At 39.3% G+C, this 19,153-nt stretch overlaps 2 protein-coding genes across 2 annotated transcripts; both read right to left on the bottom strand.

Annotated features, from left to right (window-relative positions):
- Positions 1-4,202: 4,202 nt before the first annotated feature.
- On the bottom strand, positions 4,203-10,802 carry LOC308090942 (carbonic anhydrase 15-like; the record flags this gene model as incomplete). The annotated part of the gene is made up of 7 exons (XM_080436215.1): positions 4,203-4,310; positions 5,108-5,271; positions 6,963-7,035; positions 7,143-7,232; positions 7,920-8,074; positions 9,594-9,770; positions 10,784-10,802. 7 exons carry the CDS (start codon positions 10,800-10,802, stop codon positions 4,203-4,205), a joined length of 786 nt encoding a protein of 261 aa, XP_080292341.1.
- Positions 10,803-15,858: 5,056 nt separating this feature from the next.
- Positions 15,859-16,776, bottom strand: LOC308090941 (lysosomal thioesterase PPT2-A-like; the record flags this gene model as incomplete). Its single annotated transcript, XM_080436214.1, has 1 exon — positions 15,859-16,776. The coding sequence occupies one exon, from the start codon at positions 16,774-16,776 to the stop codon at positions 15,859-15,861; it is 918 nt and encodes a 305-aa protein (XP_080292340.1).
- Between the last annotated feature and the right edge of the window lie 2,377 nt (positions 16,777-19,153).

The raw sequence follows: 19,153 nt of genomic DNA, 5'->3' as shown, positions 1-19,153 counted from the left end.
TGTAATACTTTGCACTATTACTTTCCACTAAACTATCTGCTGTATATAGTGTGAAGTGTGCTGTATTATACTGTGAAGTACAACCTTGACCCTCTTATTTTTGTAATACTTTGCACTATTACTTTCCACTAAACTATCTGCTGTATATAGCTTGGAGTGAAACTTGTTTTCAATAATTATATTGTTATTACATATGATGCTGCTGCTGTCTGGTTGGAATCCAACCTGGACACAAGAAAGAACAATAAAGTACAACCTTGAACCTTTGACATTTGATTTATTGTTATTGTAGTATTTGAAATTGAAATTAGATGCACTTGAAATACATTGGAGTGAAAACGAACCTCTTATGTTTTCTGTAATTATTCTATTACTATGCTGCTGTCTTGTCTGAAACCAAGGTTGATGTATTATTTATTATTTGAGAACTTTGAAATTGAGTTTGAAATAAACTAAACTGTGGTACAACCTTGAACCTCTATTTTTGTAATACTTTGCACTATTACTTTACACTAAACTATCTGCTGTATATAGTGTGAAGTGTGCAACTTGGAGTGAAACTTGTTTTCAATCATTATTACATATGCTGCTGCTGCTGTCTGGTTGGAATCCAACCTGTACACAAGAAAGAACAAAGTACAACCTTGAACCTTTGAAATTTGATTTATTGTTATTGTAGTATTTATTGTGAACCTCTTATGTTTTCTGTAATTATTCTATTATTACTATGCTGCTGTCTTGTCTGAAACCAAGGTTGATGTATTATTTATTATTTGAGAACTTTGAAATAAGCTAAACTAAGATGCACTTCAAAGAGATTGGAGTGACAACGAGCCTTTGTTTCCATATCATTATTCTATTGTTATTACCCATAGGAGTGAAAACGAACCACAAGTATTTTCAAAAGCGTTTTTTTTTTCTTTTCTCTAAAGCAACTACTATTGAGATGACTACTGTCACTGAAGGCAAAAAAAAATTATTTTTCAAAAAAAAACTGAAAAAAAAAGATTTACTAAACTGGCCATAACTCTGATTCTAGAGAAAAGGTGCTGTTTTTGGTGAAATCAAGCTGTATTCAACAGCCAATATCTCAAAAACAGAACATGCTATCAACTCACTTTTTTTCCCTGGTTAAAGTAGAGATTCCAATCTTTCTTTTGAGATCTTTGGTGTTTACATAGCAATAGCACAGAACATTCTGTGGTCCTTGAAAGATGAGTCAGAAAGCTCAAAAATGCTGGCACTGACTGTACATTATTTTAGAAACCCTCTGGCACCCAACTCATTTTAAGAGACGGTTTGTTCCAGATTGATTTTGAACCATGAATGTAATGCTTATGTAGCCCCCAGTCATAGTAGCCAGAACCGGCGTGCAAAAGACCTGCCAATCGGGCTCAGCCCTATTGGCATGACTGGTAACACGTCGGACTGGCGAGTGGGAGCCTCGGGTTCAATCCCAGCTCACTGCACTTCACTACAATCTGGCGTAGTCGGCAGGACGAGGAGCGTAATATCCTTGCGTGAGGAACATGAGGGACGTCGTGCACGGTGGTCCGTGGCGCGAAGCGCGAGGACGCGCTCCAAAGATCAGGGGGGTGATTGTAGCCCCCACAGTCATAGTAGCCAGAACGGGCGTGCAAAAGACCTGCCAATCGGGCTCCGCCCTATTGGCATGACTGGTAACACGTCGGACTGGCGAGTGGGAGCCTCGGGTTCAATCCCAGCTCACTGCACTTCACTACACTTAGCAGTAACCTGTGACCACATGAGATGTAGCTGTGTGGTCGTATCACTTCCTACACAAACAAATAACCATTTGTTGGAATTCCAACAATAATTACGATTCTAAATCACTGACTGTGCTGTGGAATGAAAAAAAACATAAGCATTTTATCAACTCCGTCAGATATGCCATTCTATGCAGATGACACCAAAAAATAAAAGGTTTATTGTGTTAGGGTCATTTTTCAAGTTTAAATAGGTAAAAAATACCCTTTACATTTCTTTATTGGAACGAGGCTTGAAACAAAATTTTATCATCATTTTAATTTCTGATGGTCTCTAAAGGTGTTAGGGTCCGAAATGACCCGGAAGAGAAGTGTGGCTCAATGTTTACATGTTTGAGAGTGAGAGAGACTTGTCCTCAATTAGCATTTGCTATCAGGAGTAAAATAAAGTTTGAGTTTATGAAAAATAAATGACTTTTTACCTTCTATGGTATATGGGTCAAAGATTACCCTAACACCACTAGTGTCACTTTTTTGATAATAACTTTTTTTATTCTATTAATGCTAGATAACATCACTATCCATTGCCTTCATTATAGGACATTTAATGAGTGAATTTTAACATGAGATATATTGAAAGATGAAACCCTAGCCCTAACCCAACATATTTTAAAAAGTGTTTACATGGATATGAATGCATTACAAGTCAGCTATGAGGTGGGAGAAAAAAAAAATGAAAATAATACTTTTTTTAGTATTTTGGGTTGATTTAAATCACAGGTCAAATTTGACCCGCTAACACCACAAGTGGATGCAGTTTTCTAACACAATGCAAGGGTTAACAGTCAACACTTTGATCTTTTAAAATATATTTTCCCGGCATCGTCCCTCATAGACGCATATTGCATAATCATTGATCTGCATCATCATGGCTGGACGTGGTGGCAGGGGGCGTAGCAGAACCAACATGACCTTTAACCTGGAGGATCTGGGCATCGGGAGAGGAGAAGCTCTACCTCCCACTGCCGTCAAGCCAACAGCCCTGTTCAGGGTTGCCAGATCTGCTCATAATAATTTCCCCGCAAGATTTTATTTGAAAATAGCTGATCTACAAGCTCACACCGCGTCGCGAGCTTGTAGATCTGCTGTTTTGAGCTCATTGTGAGCTTGGAGGTCCAATCAGCTGGACTTATTAATGAACAAAACCGCCTAACTCCACTTTCTGTAGTTCTTGTCATTTCCTGAAAAAAAACGGACAATGCGGACAAATGCATTAATTTGGGGGTCCTTGACATGAAAATGTCTAAGAACCACCATTGGTTTAAACAACACTGGAAACAAGCCCAAATAATCAACTACACTTTAGAAACAAGCCCAAATAATCAACTACACTTTAGAAACAAGCCCAAATAATCAACTACACTTTAGAAACCAGGCCAAATAATCAACTACACTTTAGAAACAAGCCCAAATAATCAACTACACTTTAGAAACAAGCCCAAATAATCAACTACACTTTAGAAACAAGCCCAAATAATCAACTACACTTTAGAAACAAGCCCAAATAATCAACTACACTTTAGAAACAAGCCCAAATAATCAACTACACTTTAGAAACCAGGCCAAATAATCAACTACACTTTAGAAACAAGCCCAAATAATCAACTACACTTTAGAAACAAGCCCAAATAATCAACTACACTTTAGAAACAAGGCCAAATAATCAAATACACTTTAGAAACAAGCCCAAATAATCAACTACACTTTAGAAACAAGGCCAAATAATCAACTACACTTTAGAAACAAGCCCAAATAATCAACTACACTTTAGAAACAAGGCCAAATAATCAACTACACTTTAGAAACAAGACCAAATAATCAACTACACTTTAGAAACAAGGCCAAATAATCAACTACACTTTAGAAACAAGGCCAAATAATCAACTACACTTTAGAAACAAGCCCAAATAATCAACTACACTTTAGAAACAAGCCCAAATAATCAACTACACTTTAGAAACAAGCCCAAATAATCAACTACACTTTAGAAACAAGCCCAAAATAACGCAACCCGCAACAATATTTACAAGCAACTTTGCAGAAAAATAAGCCCAATGTCGCTTATAATAAGCGGACATGGCAACACTGCTCCCGCAGTGTTTACAGAGTAACTAGTGTTGAAGAAAGGGGCGTCGATTACCTCCAGGAGAGGGGGGGAGGGGGGGGTAGTGCGAGGGGATACTTTATTGTAATGGAAACGCTAGATATTTTGATGCAGTGTCGGGCTAAAGCTGTAGTCGAAAAGCGGCAGATTCAGGGTTATGATGTAAAGAAATCAAACCAATCAATATACTGTACTGCATGTTTATTAAGCAAGTTTGTCATCATTTACTGCAGTGATCATCATCATCATAGCACCATGGATGAGCTCACAGAATGAAACTAAACAAAGACGGCTGTATTTAGCATCATCAGTCAGTGCTTCCAGCCAATGGCAGGGGATGCAGAAACACGCCGTCCGTTCAGAGGCTGTGGCGGTCGATACACGTTGTGGAGCCCAGTCTGCATCGGGAACAGCTTGATCTAAAAACAATATATATAAATAACAGTGTGACACAACAGCAGTGGTGTTAAAAGTACTACATATGTTTACTTAAAGGAGGAGTTCACCCAAAAAAAGACTTATTTTCTATCAATTGCACGCCCCATGAAGATTTATTTTTGTCGCATTCCTAAGCCAACAATTTGATGACCGTGTGTATTTCCGGTATAGGAGACAAAGAATCTACTTTGTGTCTCCTACCGGATACATTAGCCGGTAGGAGACAGGAATCACATTATTAGCTTTAGAGGAAGGCAACAAAAACAAATCCATGAATTCAAGGCTTCATGGGGTGTGTAATTGATAGAAAATAAGTAATTTTTTGGGTGACCTACTCCTTTAAGTATGAGTATCGATACCGCAATGTAGAAATGCTCTGTTACGAGTAAAGGTTCAATATAAAAAAATGTAAAAAAAAATGTAAAAGTACAAACGTATTTGAAAGGTACCACAAGTCAAAGTACTCATTATGCAGAAATGTCCCATTTCAAGTTTCCAAAATGTATAGAAATCTTTTGAAAATAGCCGACATATATAGACCTTAGGTGGCTAATGTTGTTTAGTAATAGAAAGCAAAATCTAAAAAGTAACTAAATTTTCAAATAATTGTAGTGGAGTAAAAGTACAATATTTGGCTCAGATGTTGTGGAATAGAAGTAAAAGTATTGGAAATACTCAAGTAAAGTACAAATACCTTACAAATAATTGTACTTAAGTACAGTACTTAAGTAAATGTACTTGGTTACTTTACACCACTGGGGTGTGTGTGTTCACTCACCAGTGAGTTTCTAACTTTAATGGGCTCGTGGAACATGGTCCAAACCACTGCCTGGTTGCAGGTGGGGGTGGTCAGAGAACCCCTGTAGCGATAGAATTTGGTCAGATCCACATCTCCAATCAGATCACTGAGAGAGATCCTGCGTCTTATCTTAACCGTAGCGTCTGTGAGGAGAAAAATACATTAAAAAGTACATGAATATTGTTGCCATCAGCAGGGTTGCCAGATCTGCTTATTATAATTTCCCCGCAAGATTTTATTTGAAAATAGCCGATCTACAAGCTCACAACGCGTCGCATCGCGACGCGTTGTGAGCTTTTCGTGAGAGTTGTGAGCGTTGTGAGCTTTTCAAATAGCTGATGTATATGTTTAAAGTGCTCATGTGGCCCATAGTCGCTTCTTTTGGGCTGGTTTTCCTAGACATGGTTCCTTGCTTCTCACAGAATCTGGCAACACTGGCCATCAGTCAGAAACCTTGCATTTCCAGATTTAAAATTATGTTTTTTCATTAGGGGTGTGCCGATACACTAATTTCACCAAACGATACGATACGATATTTGTCTCACAACTTCGATACGATTTCGATACGATACGATACGCACTTTTTTATTATGAAAATATATGGGGGAGAAAAAATGCAAACAAATAATTCTGTTTTTGCATTATTCAGACGCAAACTTGTAGCTTTTCAGCTACAATAGCCGTTTTGAATCCAAATAGGGCAATAGTGTGACACCTGACCCGAAAAAAAACAACATGTTGTCACCCTTTTCACCTCGGGGCTGTTTGCATGCCTGATTATTATTATTGTAAAAAAAAAAAAAAAAAAAAATTTCAAAACGATATTTTTTTTCCCCAAAACGATACATATCGTCACGAAAACGTATCGCGATATATCGCGGGACGATATATCGGCACACCCCTATATTTTCATAGATCAATTCAAAGGAAACGTAACTAAATCAACTGTGGGTTCTGGGCTAAAAAGGCTCAACTTCAAAGGAGGTAGACCCAGCACACCAAAAACGGTAAAGTCTTCTTTATTACAACATTGACAACGCTTCGATACGCTTCAGCGTATCGAAGCGTCGAAGCGTTGTCAATGTTGTAATAAAGAAGACTTCTGACCGTTTTCATGAATTAAATGCCCGACATAGTCATACTACAGTGTCACACAAATGTGGCAAAAATGTCCGATCTACAAGCTCACAATGTGTCGCGATAGATCGGCTGTTTCATGTGAAAGTGTGTGTGTGTTAAATATTGAACCAATATAAAGTACAAGAGCTTGTGACTAAATACATTGGAACACATGTTGTTCCCCCTCAATTTCCTGAAAAGTTTTAGACATACGTGGTTTCCACCCGACCACAACGATATATTGGCTTTAAAATTAACCCCTACAGCTTGACCACATTTCTTTAAAAAAAAAAATATATATATATATATATATATATATATATATATATATATATATATATACACACACACACATATAAATAGCGAATAAGCATCGCGATGTGAGCTTGTAGATCAACTATTTGTCATAAAACCAAGTAGTGGTTAGTCACAGTCCAGGTGCTGCTTTCACAAACATGGCATAAAAGTTCAACTATCTGCTCCATCATTACAAATATGTTTCCTGAATCTAAAAATAAGCCTTTTCAAAGAATAAAAAAAACAAACTAAAGTAGCAAACCCGCTTTAAAAAACAATTTTAACTAACTGAAATAATTTCAAACTCTAATAAGCTTGCAGCTGAAACAGGGGATCCATTCGGTTCCATTTGTACACTCTCAAGAGTTATGGGTGTCCATGGAAGTAAAACGTTTGAGAACCATGGCAGTGGACTAACCTTTAGAGGTGAGGTACTTCAGGTAAGAGGTGAAGTCCTTCCATGGTTTTGAGGTTTTCCTTCTGTTTTCCTTCTGCATACAGAGACAATAGGAAATGGTTTATTCATTGTTCATATGTTGCTTCTCAAGCATAACACAGCTATTAGTTTTATTTCCAATAGAAACATGTGGCAACGTACATTTATGAAGAACCCCAGAACGGAGATTCCCTCTGGATGAGCCATGGCCTGGTCCAGAGTCAGACCTTTCTTCAGGCTCACAATGTGCATCTATGGACAGAAAATACATTTTGGTCTTAAAAGTGATTACATTGTCACTTATACTGTACGTTGGCTTGTTTACTGTTGAGTGAGCAAACAATGTTACACATTTGTAGATTTCTTTGGTTATTCAAAAATAGCAGATCTACAAGCTCATAGCGTGGCAGCAGTGCCGCGCTATGAGCTTGTAGATCTACTATTTTTGAAAAATCGTGAAAATGTGCAAATCTTTGAATTTATATATTTTTAAAGGGGAAAAGGGAACTCAAATCTTTGCTTTTGGGGGTCCCTGGAACAACATATTTTGAGATGGGAGGGGGGGGTCTGCAGCCACATAATTTTGGAGATCCATGACATGAAAACGTTTGAGAACCACTGAATATAGCAACATGCGTTTAAAAAAAACATTTGTAGAATCCCCAGACTCAAAGATTTGATTTACAAATGTTCGCTTAAAAAAAATATGTATATGTTCAAAGATTTGCAGATTTTCACGATTTTTCAAAAATAGCAGATCTACAAGCTCACTATGAGCTTGTAGATCTGCTATTTTTGAAAAGCCAAAGAAATCTAAAATGACACAGATGCGTTCCCAGTCTTAAAAGGGTTAAGCTAAACATCTGGGGACCCCCAAAATCATCTGGGGACCCCCCTGGGAACCACTGCAGTATATATATATATATATATATATAATACCTCCATGGGGTATCTGTGTCCATCCACGGTGTGCTCTGAGCCAGGAAGATAGTATGCGTCCTCTCCCCAGTGGAAGTGGAACTGGACCGCAGAGTAGCTTCCATTGAGTCCTCCTCCACTCACTGCAACCCACGCCTCCTCCAAGTCACACTTCACTGAAAACCAGTGGTGGAAAAAGTACTCTACTTAAGTAAAAGTATCAATATGGCTATGTAGAAATACACTGTTACAGTCAGGAAAATACAAATTTACTTGAGTAAAAGTACAAAAGTATTGGTATCAAAATGTTTTTAAAGTACCAAAAGTAGAAAGTACTCATTATGCAGAATGCCCCGTTTTATCAAAAGTGTAAATAAATATTTTGAAAATAGCAGATCTACAAGCTCGACACATTGTGAGCTTGTAGATCTGCTTTTTTTCAAATGGCCGAAATGTATATAAGGCTGAATGTATGTTTTGTAATAATAATCAAAATCTACAAAGTAACTAGTACCTAAAGTTTTCAAATAATAGTGGATTAAAGTATTTTTAAGTCAATTTAAAAATACTTTGTAACAAGTAAAAGTCCTGTATTCAGAATTGTACTGGCGTAAAAAGGACAAAAGTTATAGGCATCAAACTGTATGTCTTTGTAATTGTTTATATGGATTATGAATTTTAAATAAGACAGGGGTAGGAGTAAATACGTTTTGCTTCTTCCTACTCCTTTTTGAACATGTTGGGAATGTACAATGATCGCATTTTAAATGTTTTTTGTTTACTTCATTTGTATTTTATTTCTATATTGTGGCTTTCATTGTTCTTGGTTCTTGTCGTTTTATTTTATCTGCAAGTACAAAATAAATGTATCAAATCAAATCTTAAATTCTCAAAAATGTTTGAAAATAGATCTACAAGCACCCCACAGGTGAGGACACCTCCCATGGATACCCCCCAGGTTCCAGGGGGTCCCCAGCTAAATGAACAGTTCATTTAGCTGGGGACCCCAGTTCCATTAGATTTTTCTGCTATAAGACAATGGAGGTGTTTTTCCCCCAAAAAAAACATGTTGACACATATTGACAAGACAAAATGTTGGGAAATCTTCCCTTTTCAAATCAGGATCTGTGGCCAAATGACCCAATATGAGAACCAGAGAACCAGCAGACCAGTGGTTCTATGAGAACCACTGGTCTGCTGCACTTCATGTTGAGGTTATTGTGCGCCATCTACTGGATTCAGAGTGAAACTACAACTTCAGCTCACTGCAACAGTCCCAAGTCAAGTCTTACTACAGTCAGCCTTGGATCTTTTCCACTTTTACTGTCATCAGTGGTGGATAAAGTACTCAAATGTCAAGTAAAAGTATCAATACTGCAATGTATAAGTACTCCGTTACAAGTAAAAGTCCAGAATTCTAAATTTACTTGAGTAAAAAGTACAAAAGTATTGGAATTAAAATGTAGGCTACTTGTACCAAAGGTAAAAGTACTAAAACGTTTGAAAATAGCAGATCTACTGCTTGTAGATCGGCTATTTTCAAACAGCCTAGGTATAAAATTATTTTTTATTATTTTATAAAAGCAAGTACTCCAGTAATTCACTTGACAAATATTTGACCAGGAGTATCTATACATTGACTCAAGTACGGGGGTTGAGTACTTGTCCACCACTGGATGTAATGAGTATTATTACCTGTATGGCCAGTGTTGGTCAGAGACTTGAAGACACGCCGCTTGGAGAAGCCGTCAAGCTTGAAGTTCTGGAGTCTGGGGTCAGTGACCACACGGCTGGTGACAATGTTGATGGGAGACTGCCTCGTCCCTCCACAGAAAGCCCCTGAGATGTCTCTCCAGTGGCTAGGAGTGTGCTCTGACAGAACAGAATGAAGACTTCATAAATATACCACACACACACACACAAACCAGAGAAGAATGTACCTGCATTTTGATCCAGATGTATAAAAACGTTGTCCTCACTCACCACAGCCATGATAGCACCAATCACTGCCTCCTGAAAGATGACGACATTTTACACTTAAGGCATTTAGCAGCAGTGGTGGAAAAAGTCCTCAAATGTTTTACTTAAGTAAAAGTATCAATACTGCAACGTAGAAGTACTCCGTTACAAGTAAAAATCGGGAATGCAAAGTTTACTTGAGTAGAAGTACAAAAGTATTGGTATCAAAATGTGCTTAAAGTACCAAAAGTGAAAGTGCTAAAACGTTTGAAAATAGCAGATCTACAAGCTCACAACGCGTCGCGATGCGACGCGTTGTGAGCTTGTAGATCGGCTATTTTCAAATAGCCTAGGTATGAAATAGGGATAAAGTGGTTAATGTATGTTTTATAATGTAATAATTCATATTTGCAAAGTAACTAAAGTTTTCAAATAATTGTAGTGGAGTAAAAGTAGAATATTTGCCTCTGAGATGTAGTGGAGTAGAAGTAAAAGCATAGACAATTGGAAATACTCCAGTAAAGTAAAAGTACCTCAAAATAGTACTTAAGTACAGTACTTGAGTAAATGTGCTTTACACCACTGTTTAGCAGACACTCTTAAGTCTTATCCAGAGCGAAGGTAAATATTCACATACATGCAGAGAGACAGTGTGTTGTAGTTGTAGATCAGTTATTTTCAAATAGCCGACGCATTATGGGGTTAAAGTACACTGCTCAAAATAATAAAAGGGAACACTTTGATGCCTTAATTATTTTGAGTTTTTTCATGAACAGTGTACATAATGCTAACAAAAACTGCTCAAAAGAATTAAGGGATCAAAGTGTTCCCTTTATTTTTTTGAGCAGTATAGTTGCTATATTAACCAATTCTGTTGGAGACCCCCTAGATCCCCCTAAAATAATTATAATTTGTTGTGTACTCACCAGATGCTGCAGCAAGCATGCTAAGGCACAGACACAGCAAAAGGCAGGATAGATGCATCTTTGGAAGACACAGAACTGCAGAACGATTGACATTAGTAATGGGTTTTCATTGACTGAATACCATTTCTGTTGCAATTTCTCTTGCAATACAGCTGTTGCCACAATATTGCAAGTGCATGAAACTTTTACGTTTATCTTCCAAAAAAATTTCATTTCCGATGGCACCCAGGAGCAGGGTTGCCAGATCTGCTTATTATAATTCCCTCGCAAGATTTTATTTGAAAATAGCCGATGTACAAGCTCACAACGCGTCGCGATGCCATGCGTTGTGAGCTTGTAGATCGGCTGGGCTGGTTTTCCTAGACCTGGTTGCTTGTTTCTCACAGAATCTGGCAACACTGCCCAGGAGTTGCATGTGCCTTCCCAGAATTAAACTCTTCTGGGTTAAGACAATAAATAAAAATAAAATAAAAACATGTACTTAACCACTTAACACCCCATCATCCATATGGGAGGGTAACATTGGCCAAAGTGTCGATCTACAAGATCACAACGTATTGTGAGCTTGTAGATCGGCTAGGGTTAAGAGATTTGGTGCAGAGAAAAAATAATAAGAGTCCATGTACAGATCCAACTCAGGTGCAATTTATTAACTCTAAAACGTTTTAAGTGGTTAAAAAAGTCAACATCCAAGGATGTGGGATAACACTCACCAACCTTTTAAACAAAGGGACAAGGACGGTGCCTCAATTTCACCAATTTGATTCTGTCCAGACAAGGAAGAGCTAAAGTTTCAGGATAGTTGGCTTGAAAAGTTTATTTAAGCTTTCATGGTGATTGAATCACCTGTGAATGGGAGGGCAGTCAATCAATATCACCAATGGTTGGCTAACCTTAGGTCTTCTTAAAGAGACAGTGCATAATAGAGGTCACATGGTAGAGATCAGTCTCATCACAGACACAGGTAAAAAGATATTTCTATCATTTCTGAAGTAATGTTTACAGAATAAAGATGAAATAGGGTGGGTGCTGTACACTGAATTATCTTTGTTAAAATAGCCAATCTACAAGCTCACAAAGTGTCATATAACATTGTGATGGGTTGCGAACATGTAATTGTATCTCTATGTTTTAGTACATTTAGATTTAGAACTTTATATCATCGGGTTATTAACAATCTGAGTGTTTGCTGAAGTAATGCATACACCTGGATTTTCCCTCCCAATATGATGACCATCATCTACTTATAAATATTAAACATACATATTACAGTGTGATTGGAGAACGCTCCCCCGTGCTGGGGCGGGCCCCCCCGTCAAAAAAAGAAATGACATCTCGGAAGTACCGAGACTAGGGAGGACGATAAGGATCCGGACGTAGCCCTATTATCACGTAATCTTTTTTTAATTTATTGACAATATGCACATAACAAAACAATGTACACAGGGAATAGTCAAAAGGATAAAAACAAGAAAGTCAGAAGCTTATTTCTAGGGACCCCCCCAGAAGCGAAGATTTGAGTCAAAAATGTTCCTTTTGAAAAATATATATATTCAAATATTTGCACAAATGTTCAAGATGTTTCAAAAATAGCAGATCTACAAGCTCATAGCTTGTAGATCTACAAGCTCATAGCTTGTAGATCTACAAGCTCATGAATTATCAATTAATAGAAAAATACGACCAAAATTAGAACCAGTAACATGACCAAAATTTAAATAGAATCTCTACGCAATTAAACGATATTACACGAGGGGGTGTGCGTTATCGTGATTATTGGCACGACAGTGATGCGGTCAGGAACGAGGCAGAGCCGAGTTCCGCAGGCATCACTGAAGAGCCGATAATCACGGTAAAGCCACCCCCCAGTGATTACACAACAGTTATCAGAATGAAACATATCAAAATGTATTCATATTGTGGGGCATTATTATTATTATTATTCAAAAGTAACAACCTTTTGGCGAGTGATATGCTTTAACCTTTAGAAATGTTCCCCTGGCTTGAATGTCTCAGCTGTGGTTAAGCATGAGATTATTTATCATTTCTTTAGTTTACAGTATATGTCTGTACTGTATGTCCATCTACGCGCATAGCGGTCGGCTCTGTGGCTCTGGACAACAGGGTCTCCCGTATATGGGCATATCGGGTGTGTTTATGGTCATGTCTGAGTCATAGTGATATGCATGGGCGTATCGTGTTTGTTTATGGTTATATCTGAGTCAGAGTGACGTGGCCGTGGTCCTGGCCTATATATGGGCGTATCGTGTTTGTTTATGGTTATGTCTGAGTCATAGTGACATGCCCATACATGGGCGTATCGGGTTTACCTATGGTTATGTCAGAGCGACGTGGCCATGGTACGCCCAGCCACACGCCTATTAGCCAATTTTTATATAGGATACTACTGTTGTTATGACACGGAATGACAATTGTAGAATTATTATTATTATTAAAGGTACTGTAGGGTAAGTGATTTTCTTTGGTTAAAATAAGTGTTAAATAGCTCTATATTCTGATAGTACTCATTGCTATAGAGTGTTTGTTCAGTAAAAGGAGTCTCCTTGTCTCTCCAGCTCTTTATAAAACAGAAAATGTATTTCGTTTCAGTTTCAGTTTAATTTCCAATGTTATCCAATCAGGATAGAGAACTCAATCAGGATATAGATTAAACAAGTGCAATTGGAAGTGATGACACAAATAAATGAGCAGGCAAAATTGGAACTGGAACACTATAAAAATGAAGCTTAAAAATGGGTACTTTCTCCTGATTGGCTGAGATTTTGACACCTACCGGAAAATGTTCTGTTTATTAAAGAGCTGGAGAGACAGGGAGACTCCTGTTACTGAACAAACACTCTTTAGCAATGATTACTATCAGAATATAGTGTTTTAACCTTTTAACAAAATACTTTTTGTTTTAACCAAAAAATATCACTTACCCTACCTTTAAATTATTACACTTTTATTTAGATCTGTCGTCAAATGATAGAGCCTGCTTTGAGATCTGCTCCAACGTTTTTTGTACCCCGAAGATTGCAGCCTCATCTCAGCCAGTCCTTTTGAAATGTGGCCCTGGCTTGGATGTACATTAGACTTTACTGTTTACTGTTTAGTGGAAATTAGGAAGGAAGCTCACAAACGCGTTGCATCGCAGCATGTTGTGAGCTTGTAGATCTGCTATTTTCACAGTTTTTTACAGAGCTTATTAAGTGATTTATTCTTATTTTTGTAAGTTTTCTCAAAGTTCTCAAAGTGCGGTCTGGTCCCCAGTTAAATGAGCTAATAGCATCACAATTAGTTTAACCACTTTATCCAAATTCTATACTTTTCAAAAGTAGCAGATGCCCACGTGTGTTTTCAAAGCATGTTTATTTGAATGATCAGTCAATGGACTGTGTTCCAGCTTGGATCAATAGAACCAACGTAGTATACGTTGTTCCTATTTATTGGTATCACAAGGGTGTTTTATACAGTGGTGTAAAGTAACTTTTACTCCACTACATCTCAGAGGAAAATATGGTACTTTTACTCCACTACAATTGTTTGAACACTTTAGTAACTAGTTACTTTTCAGATATAAATTGTTACATTATAATACATACATTAACCATTTTAGCCCTATTTTATACCTTATAGCTTGTAAATCTGCTATTTTCAAACATTTTAGTACACTTTTGGTACATTTTGATGACAATACTTTAGTACTTTTACTCAAGTACATTTTATATTCCGGCCATGTACCGTAACAGAGTAGGCTACTTCTACATATATAGCAATAGCAATATTGATACTTTTACTTAATTAAAATATTTGAGTACTTTTTCCACCACTGGTTTTATATCCATGTTATAGTATGATTAAAATCTTTGTGTTTTGCCAGTTATTTGGGGGCCCTCAAAGCCCACCAATAGGCCCCAGCCCACAGGTTGAGAACCACTTGTCTATTAGAGGGTCTGTGTGTGTGTGTGTGTGTTTGTCCAGCCGGAGCTACTCTCACAAAAGGCCGGAGCGATCAGCATCACGTTCATGCACATCGCCAATAGGCTAACATAGAACCCAACTATTTGGGGTAGCTGCATTGCTTTTGCAGGAGGCTAGCCGTGTATGACAGGGTCTGTGTGTCTGTGTTGTGTGTCTGTACGGATAGCCAACCTGGCACACCCGCTGGACCAGTCAGTACCAAACCTTGTATACATGCTGCCCTGTAGTAGGCCACTACAACTTACATTTCAAAATGGAAGTCAATGGCCATGTGTTCGCGCTGAAACCAAGTGCCCAAATTTGGAGTCACACGTGATAGGGTAGTCCCCTATTTGAACTGGGGACCACCCAAAAGAATCGTATTTGAACTGGGGACCCACCAAAATAATCATATTTGAACTGGGGACCCCCCAAAATAATCGTATTTGAACTGGGGACCCCCCACCCTGACAAGCACTTGGAATTGTAGTAAGCATTACATTGAGTTTGACTCGGTTCCACAGATAAATATTGTGAAAATAGCAGATCTACAAGTAAAAAAAGATGTTGCCTCTTAATAAGCTCTACAACACGAGGCGTTGTAGAGCTTATTAAGAGGCAACATCTTTTTTTGCCTCTTTCTTTCATTATTTCACAATTTGGCCAATGTATGACCAGTTTTTATAATACAGTTTGTTGATTACTATTGCTGCAGTAGTGGTCTTTTTATTTTTTAGGTATTAAAAAGGTCTTAAAAGTCCTTAAATCGCAACTTTACCATAATCTGGGACCCCCCCCAAAATCATGTGGGGACCCCCCTGGGGGCTCCTGACCCACAGGTTGAGAACCATTGATCTATGACACAAAGTCTTGGAGATCAGTGTTGCCAGGTCTGCTTATCATAATCTCCCCCCAAGATCTGGTTTGAAAATAGCAGATCCACAAGCTGACAACGCGCCGCATAGCGACGCGTTGTGAGCTTGTAGATATGCTATTTTCAAATTGCTGATGTATATGTTTAAAGTGCTCATGTGGCCCATAGTCACTTCTTTTGGGCTTGTTTTCCTAGACCGTTATCAGATCCCATCTTGGGTTTTCTCGTAGCTCCACAGCTACACCAGCCACTCCTCGATGCACGTGCGGAACACTGTCTCGTTCTTGTGCCACAACACGTGTTCCACCCCGGGTACGGAAAACACCGCCAGGTCGCCTCGTTCCGCCAGCGTCCTCAGACCAAACACGTCTCTCAGGTACAGATCCCGGCGCTGCATCTCCACCACGCTCTCGCTGTCGTCATAAAAGCCAAACAGACTGGACTGCCAGGGCGTGACGACCCCGTCGTCCGGACCTCCGATCAGCACCAGCTTCCTGACCTTCAGGAAGTTCTCCCTCCAGGCGGCCGCATCGGGGTGAGGCCTCTCGCCGTCGAGCAGAGCCAGATAGTCGCTGCCGCTAACGTACGCGTCCCTCTGGTGCGGGTCGTTCCAGTAGTTGCAGACGGACACCTTCTGGCCCAGCCGGGTGTAGCACAGGCGGTACAGGTTGGACTTGACCAACCGGGGGAACACGTAGGTCAGGTAGTCCGTGCCGCCGTACTGTCCGGCCTGAGGCGAGGCCAGGGAGACGAAGGAGTGGACGTTGTGGTCCGCGAGCGTGGAGACCACGCCCCTGCAGACGAGCCCGCCCTGGGAGTAGCAGATCAGGTGGACGCCGTCCGGGGCGTCCCGCATGATGGGGGCGACGGCCTTCTTGAATCCTTCCACCTGCATCCACAACGGCTGCAGGCTGCTGAGGCCGCCGAATCGGTCATCGAACAGGTCGATGACCGACACCTCGGTTCCGGGATGGGCGTCCTCGATGAACTTGAGCAAGGTCTCGAACTGGCGCAGGCCGTCGAACAGTCCGTGGATTATGATCACCGGCTTGTAGCCGGCGACCGCGGCCCAGAGACACGCGCCGATCAGCAGACTCAGCAGTCCGGACGCCCCGCTTCTCCTCCGGCTGGAACCGGTGCAATATGTACCTTTCATGATAACGTGGTCAAGACCTATGAACTTCTATAAGTTCTTCTGTAAAAACGTATAGAAAATCTGGTTGGCACAACTTTTAATAATACCGGTGCTTGAAACTATTGTCATTACAGTTTCTTACAGCAACATTGAACTGAACATAGCAAATACTCCGATTGCATGTATTGAATTCCCTTTATTATGGGTGTAAATATTGAAGAAACAGCTGATATATCCCTCCAATGATATAGACTGAATTTCATCATCCCCTTTTGCAACTTGTGTTCCAGAGACCAAAGTGGGAAAAACCCAAACACTTTATACACTGGGAGACATCATCAGTGATGTCACTGGAGCGGACCAGGTGGTAAATCTAATGATCAGTGGTATGGTTGCTGCGGGGCAGGTCGATTTTCTAGAAGTTTCTAAATGACGTGTGGACGATGTGATGTCTGCATCCTGATGTCATTGTGTCATGACGTCATTACGTAATATTGTCGTGAAACATTGTAACCTACATTGAATGGCCAGTGGTGTAAAGTAACTAAGTACATTTACTCAGGTACTGTAGGCTACTTAAGTACACTTTTGAGGAATTTTTACTTTACTGGAGTATTTCTCGTTTTCAGCGCTTGTGCTTCTACTCCACTACATCTCAGAGGCAAATATTGTACTTTTACTACAATTATTTGAAAACTTTAGTTACTAGTTACTTTGCAGATATAAATGATTTTATTATTAAACACACATTAACCACTTTAGCCCTATTTTATGTATAGGCTATTTGAAAATAGCTGATCTAAAAGCTCACAACGCGTCGCAATTGTGAGCTTGTATATCTGCTATTTTCAAACATTTTAGCACTTTTACTTTTGGTACTTTAAGTTTATTTTGATGCCAGTACTTTTACTCAAGTAACATTTTGAACCCAGGCCTTTTACTTGTAACAGAGTACTTCTACATTGTGGTATTGATACTTTTACTTAAGTAAAAATTGTCAGTACTTTTTCCCACCACTGTGAATGGCCGACAATATGACATCTATAAATCTATCTATAAATGCATGAAGTATGTGTGTGTGTGTGTGTGTGTGTGTGTGTGTGTGTGTGTGTGTGTGTGTGTGTGTCCCACTGTTACGACTATGGTCGCAACACATAATGGACTCCCTCCTTCCCAGTCTCCAAAACACAACCAGTCAACACAAGTTTAAACGTCCAAAGGACAGTGATTTATTAAACGGCAATTAAAACATGGGTAAATTACCTCAGGGTGGGCCCTTGTACATCAAATCAAACTCAAAACAAAAGCCTATATGCTTACCTGTACCAAACAGAAATACATAGATCTTACCTAACTTCACACATAAACATAAACAAAAGAAAGGCCACCCACCCCTACAATACCTAAAAGCTGTAAACTAACCCATGTTAAAACTAGCAACTCTAAAACACTAACAGAGCTAAAATCACTATCAAACACAAATGACTGGTGTGGTTGAAGGCTGGTTAGAAGGAAGACATCTGAGTGACTGGGGACAGCCATCTCTATAGACACACACGACCGGAAGCGGAAGGCCTACAAATTCACGCCCACTTTTGACACAGCGCCGCTACTCGGGGTCCGTTAGAACGATTAACTGCAGCTCTCAATGCAATCTCTATGAGAGGCATTGTAAAATACCGTAATTTCACTGGTTAACTACTGAGGCTGTAGCGATTTTTTTTGTGTTCTAATAAACTGTCCCATTTGTTTAATTTGTCCTTTTTAATGTCTCATATCTGTCATCTCGATATACTACCCACAATATACTATAATATACTCCATCAGTGTGTCAAAACCGCTAGCATCGGAGATCTAGAGTTTAAGTGGTCGCATGGTATATACGTCACGGACGCATCCCTTGAGGTTTTCAATACCCAGAAAACTGGCGAAAGTGGCCGTTTTCAAGATGTTTTGGTCATTATCTCTGGAACAGAAGGTTCAAAAGCTTGTTGGATGCGTGACTTTGAGGACATTAAGCACGCATTGACACCTTTTCGGGTTATTTTTTTTTTTTTAGGGGAGGCGAGATCTTAGTTGGGCAGGCGACCGCTTGTCCTGCCTCTACAGTGGGTACGCCACTGGTCGCCGCTCGGCGCTCGTAAAGACAGCGATGTCACTGAAATGCGACAACTTGTCTGTCTGCCGTCTCGCCTCTGCTGTGTTAACATTATGGGTAACTCGTTAAAGTGGCAAATTAAATGTGAAACACATCAACTATTAAGAGAGCAAGAAGATATGTTGACAAAGACACTCCATACATTTGGAAACATATTTTTATTTAAATCAATATCGTCTCCAGTTAATGTAGGATTATTTTAAAAGTAGGCTAATTCTCATATCCTCTCATAGGGATTGC

Source organism: Gymnoscopelus braueri, assembly GCF_963280865.1.
Source record: "Gymnoscopelus braueri genome assembly, chromosome: 8".
NCBI classification, from domain to species: Eukaryota; Metazoa; Chordata; class Actinopteri; order Myctophiformes; family Myctophidae; genus Gymnoscopelus; species Gymnoscopelus braueri.
Note: the sequence above shows the minus strand (reverse complement) of the source record. Positions and strands in the feature narration are given on the sequence as shown.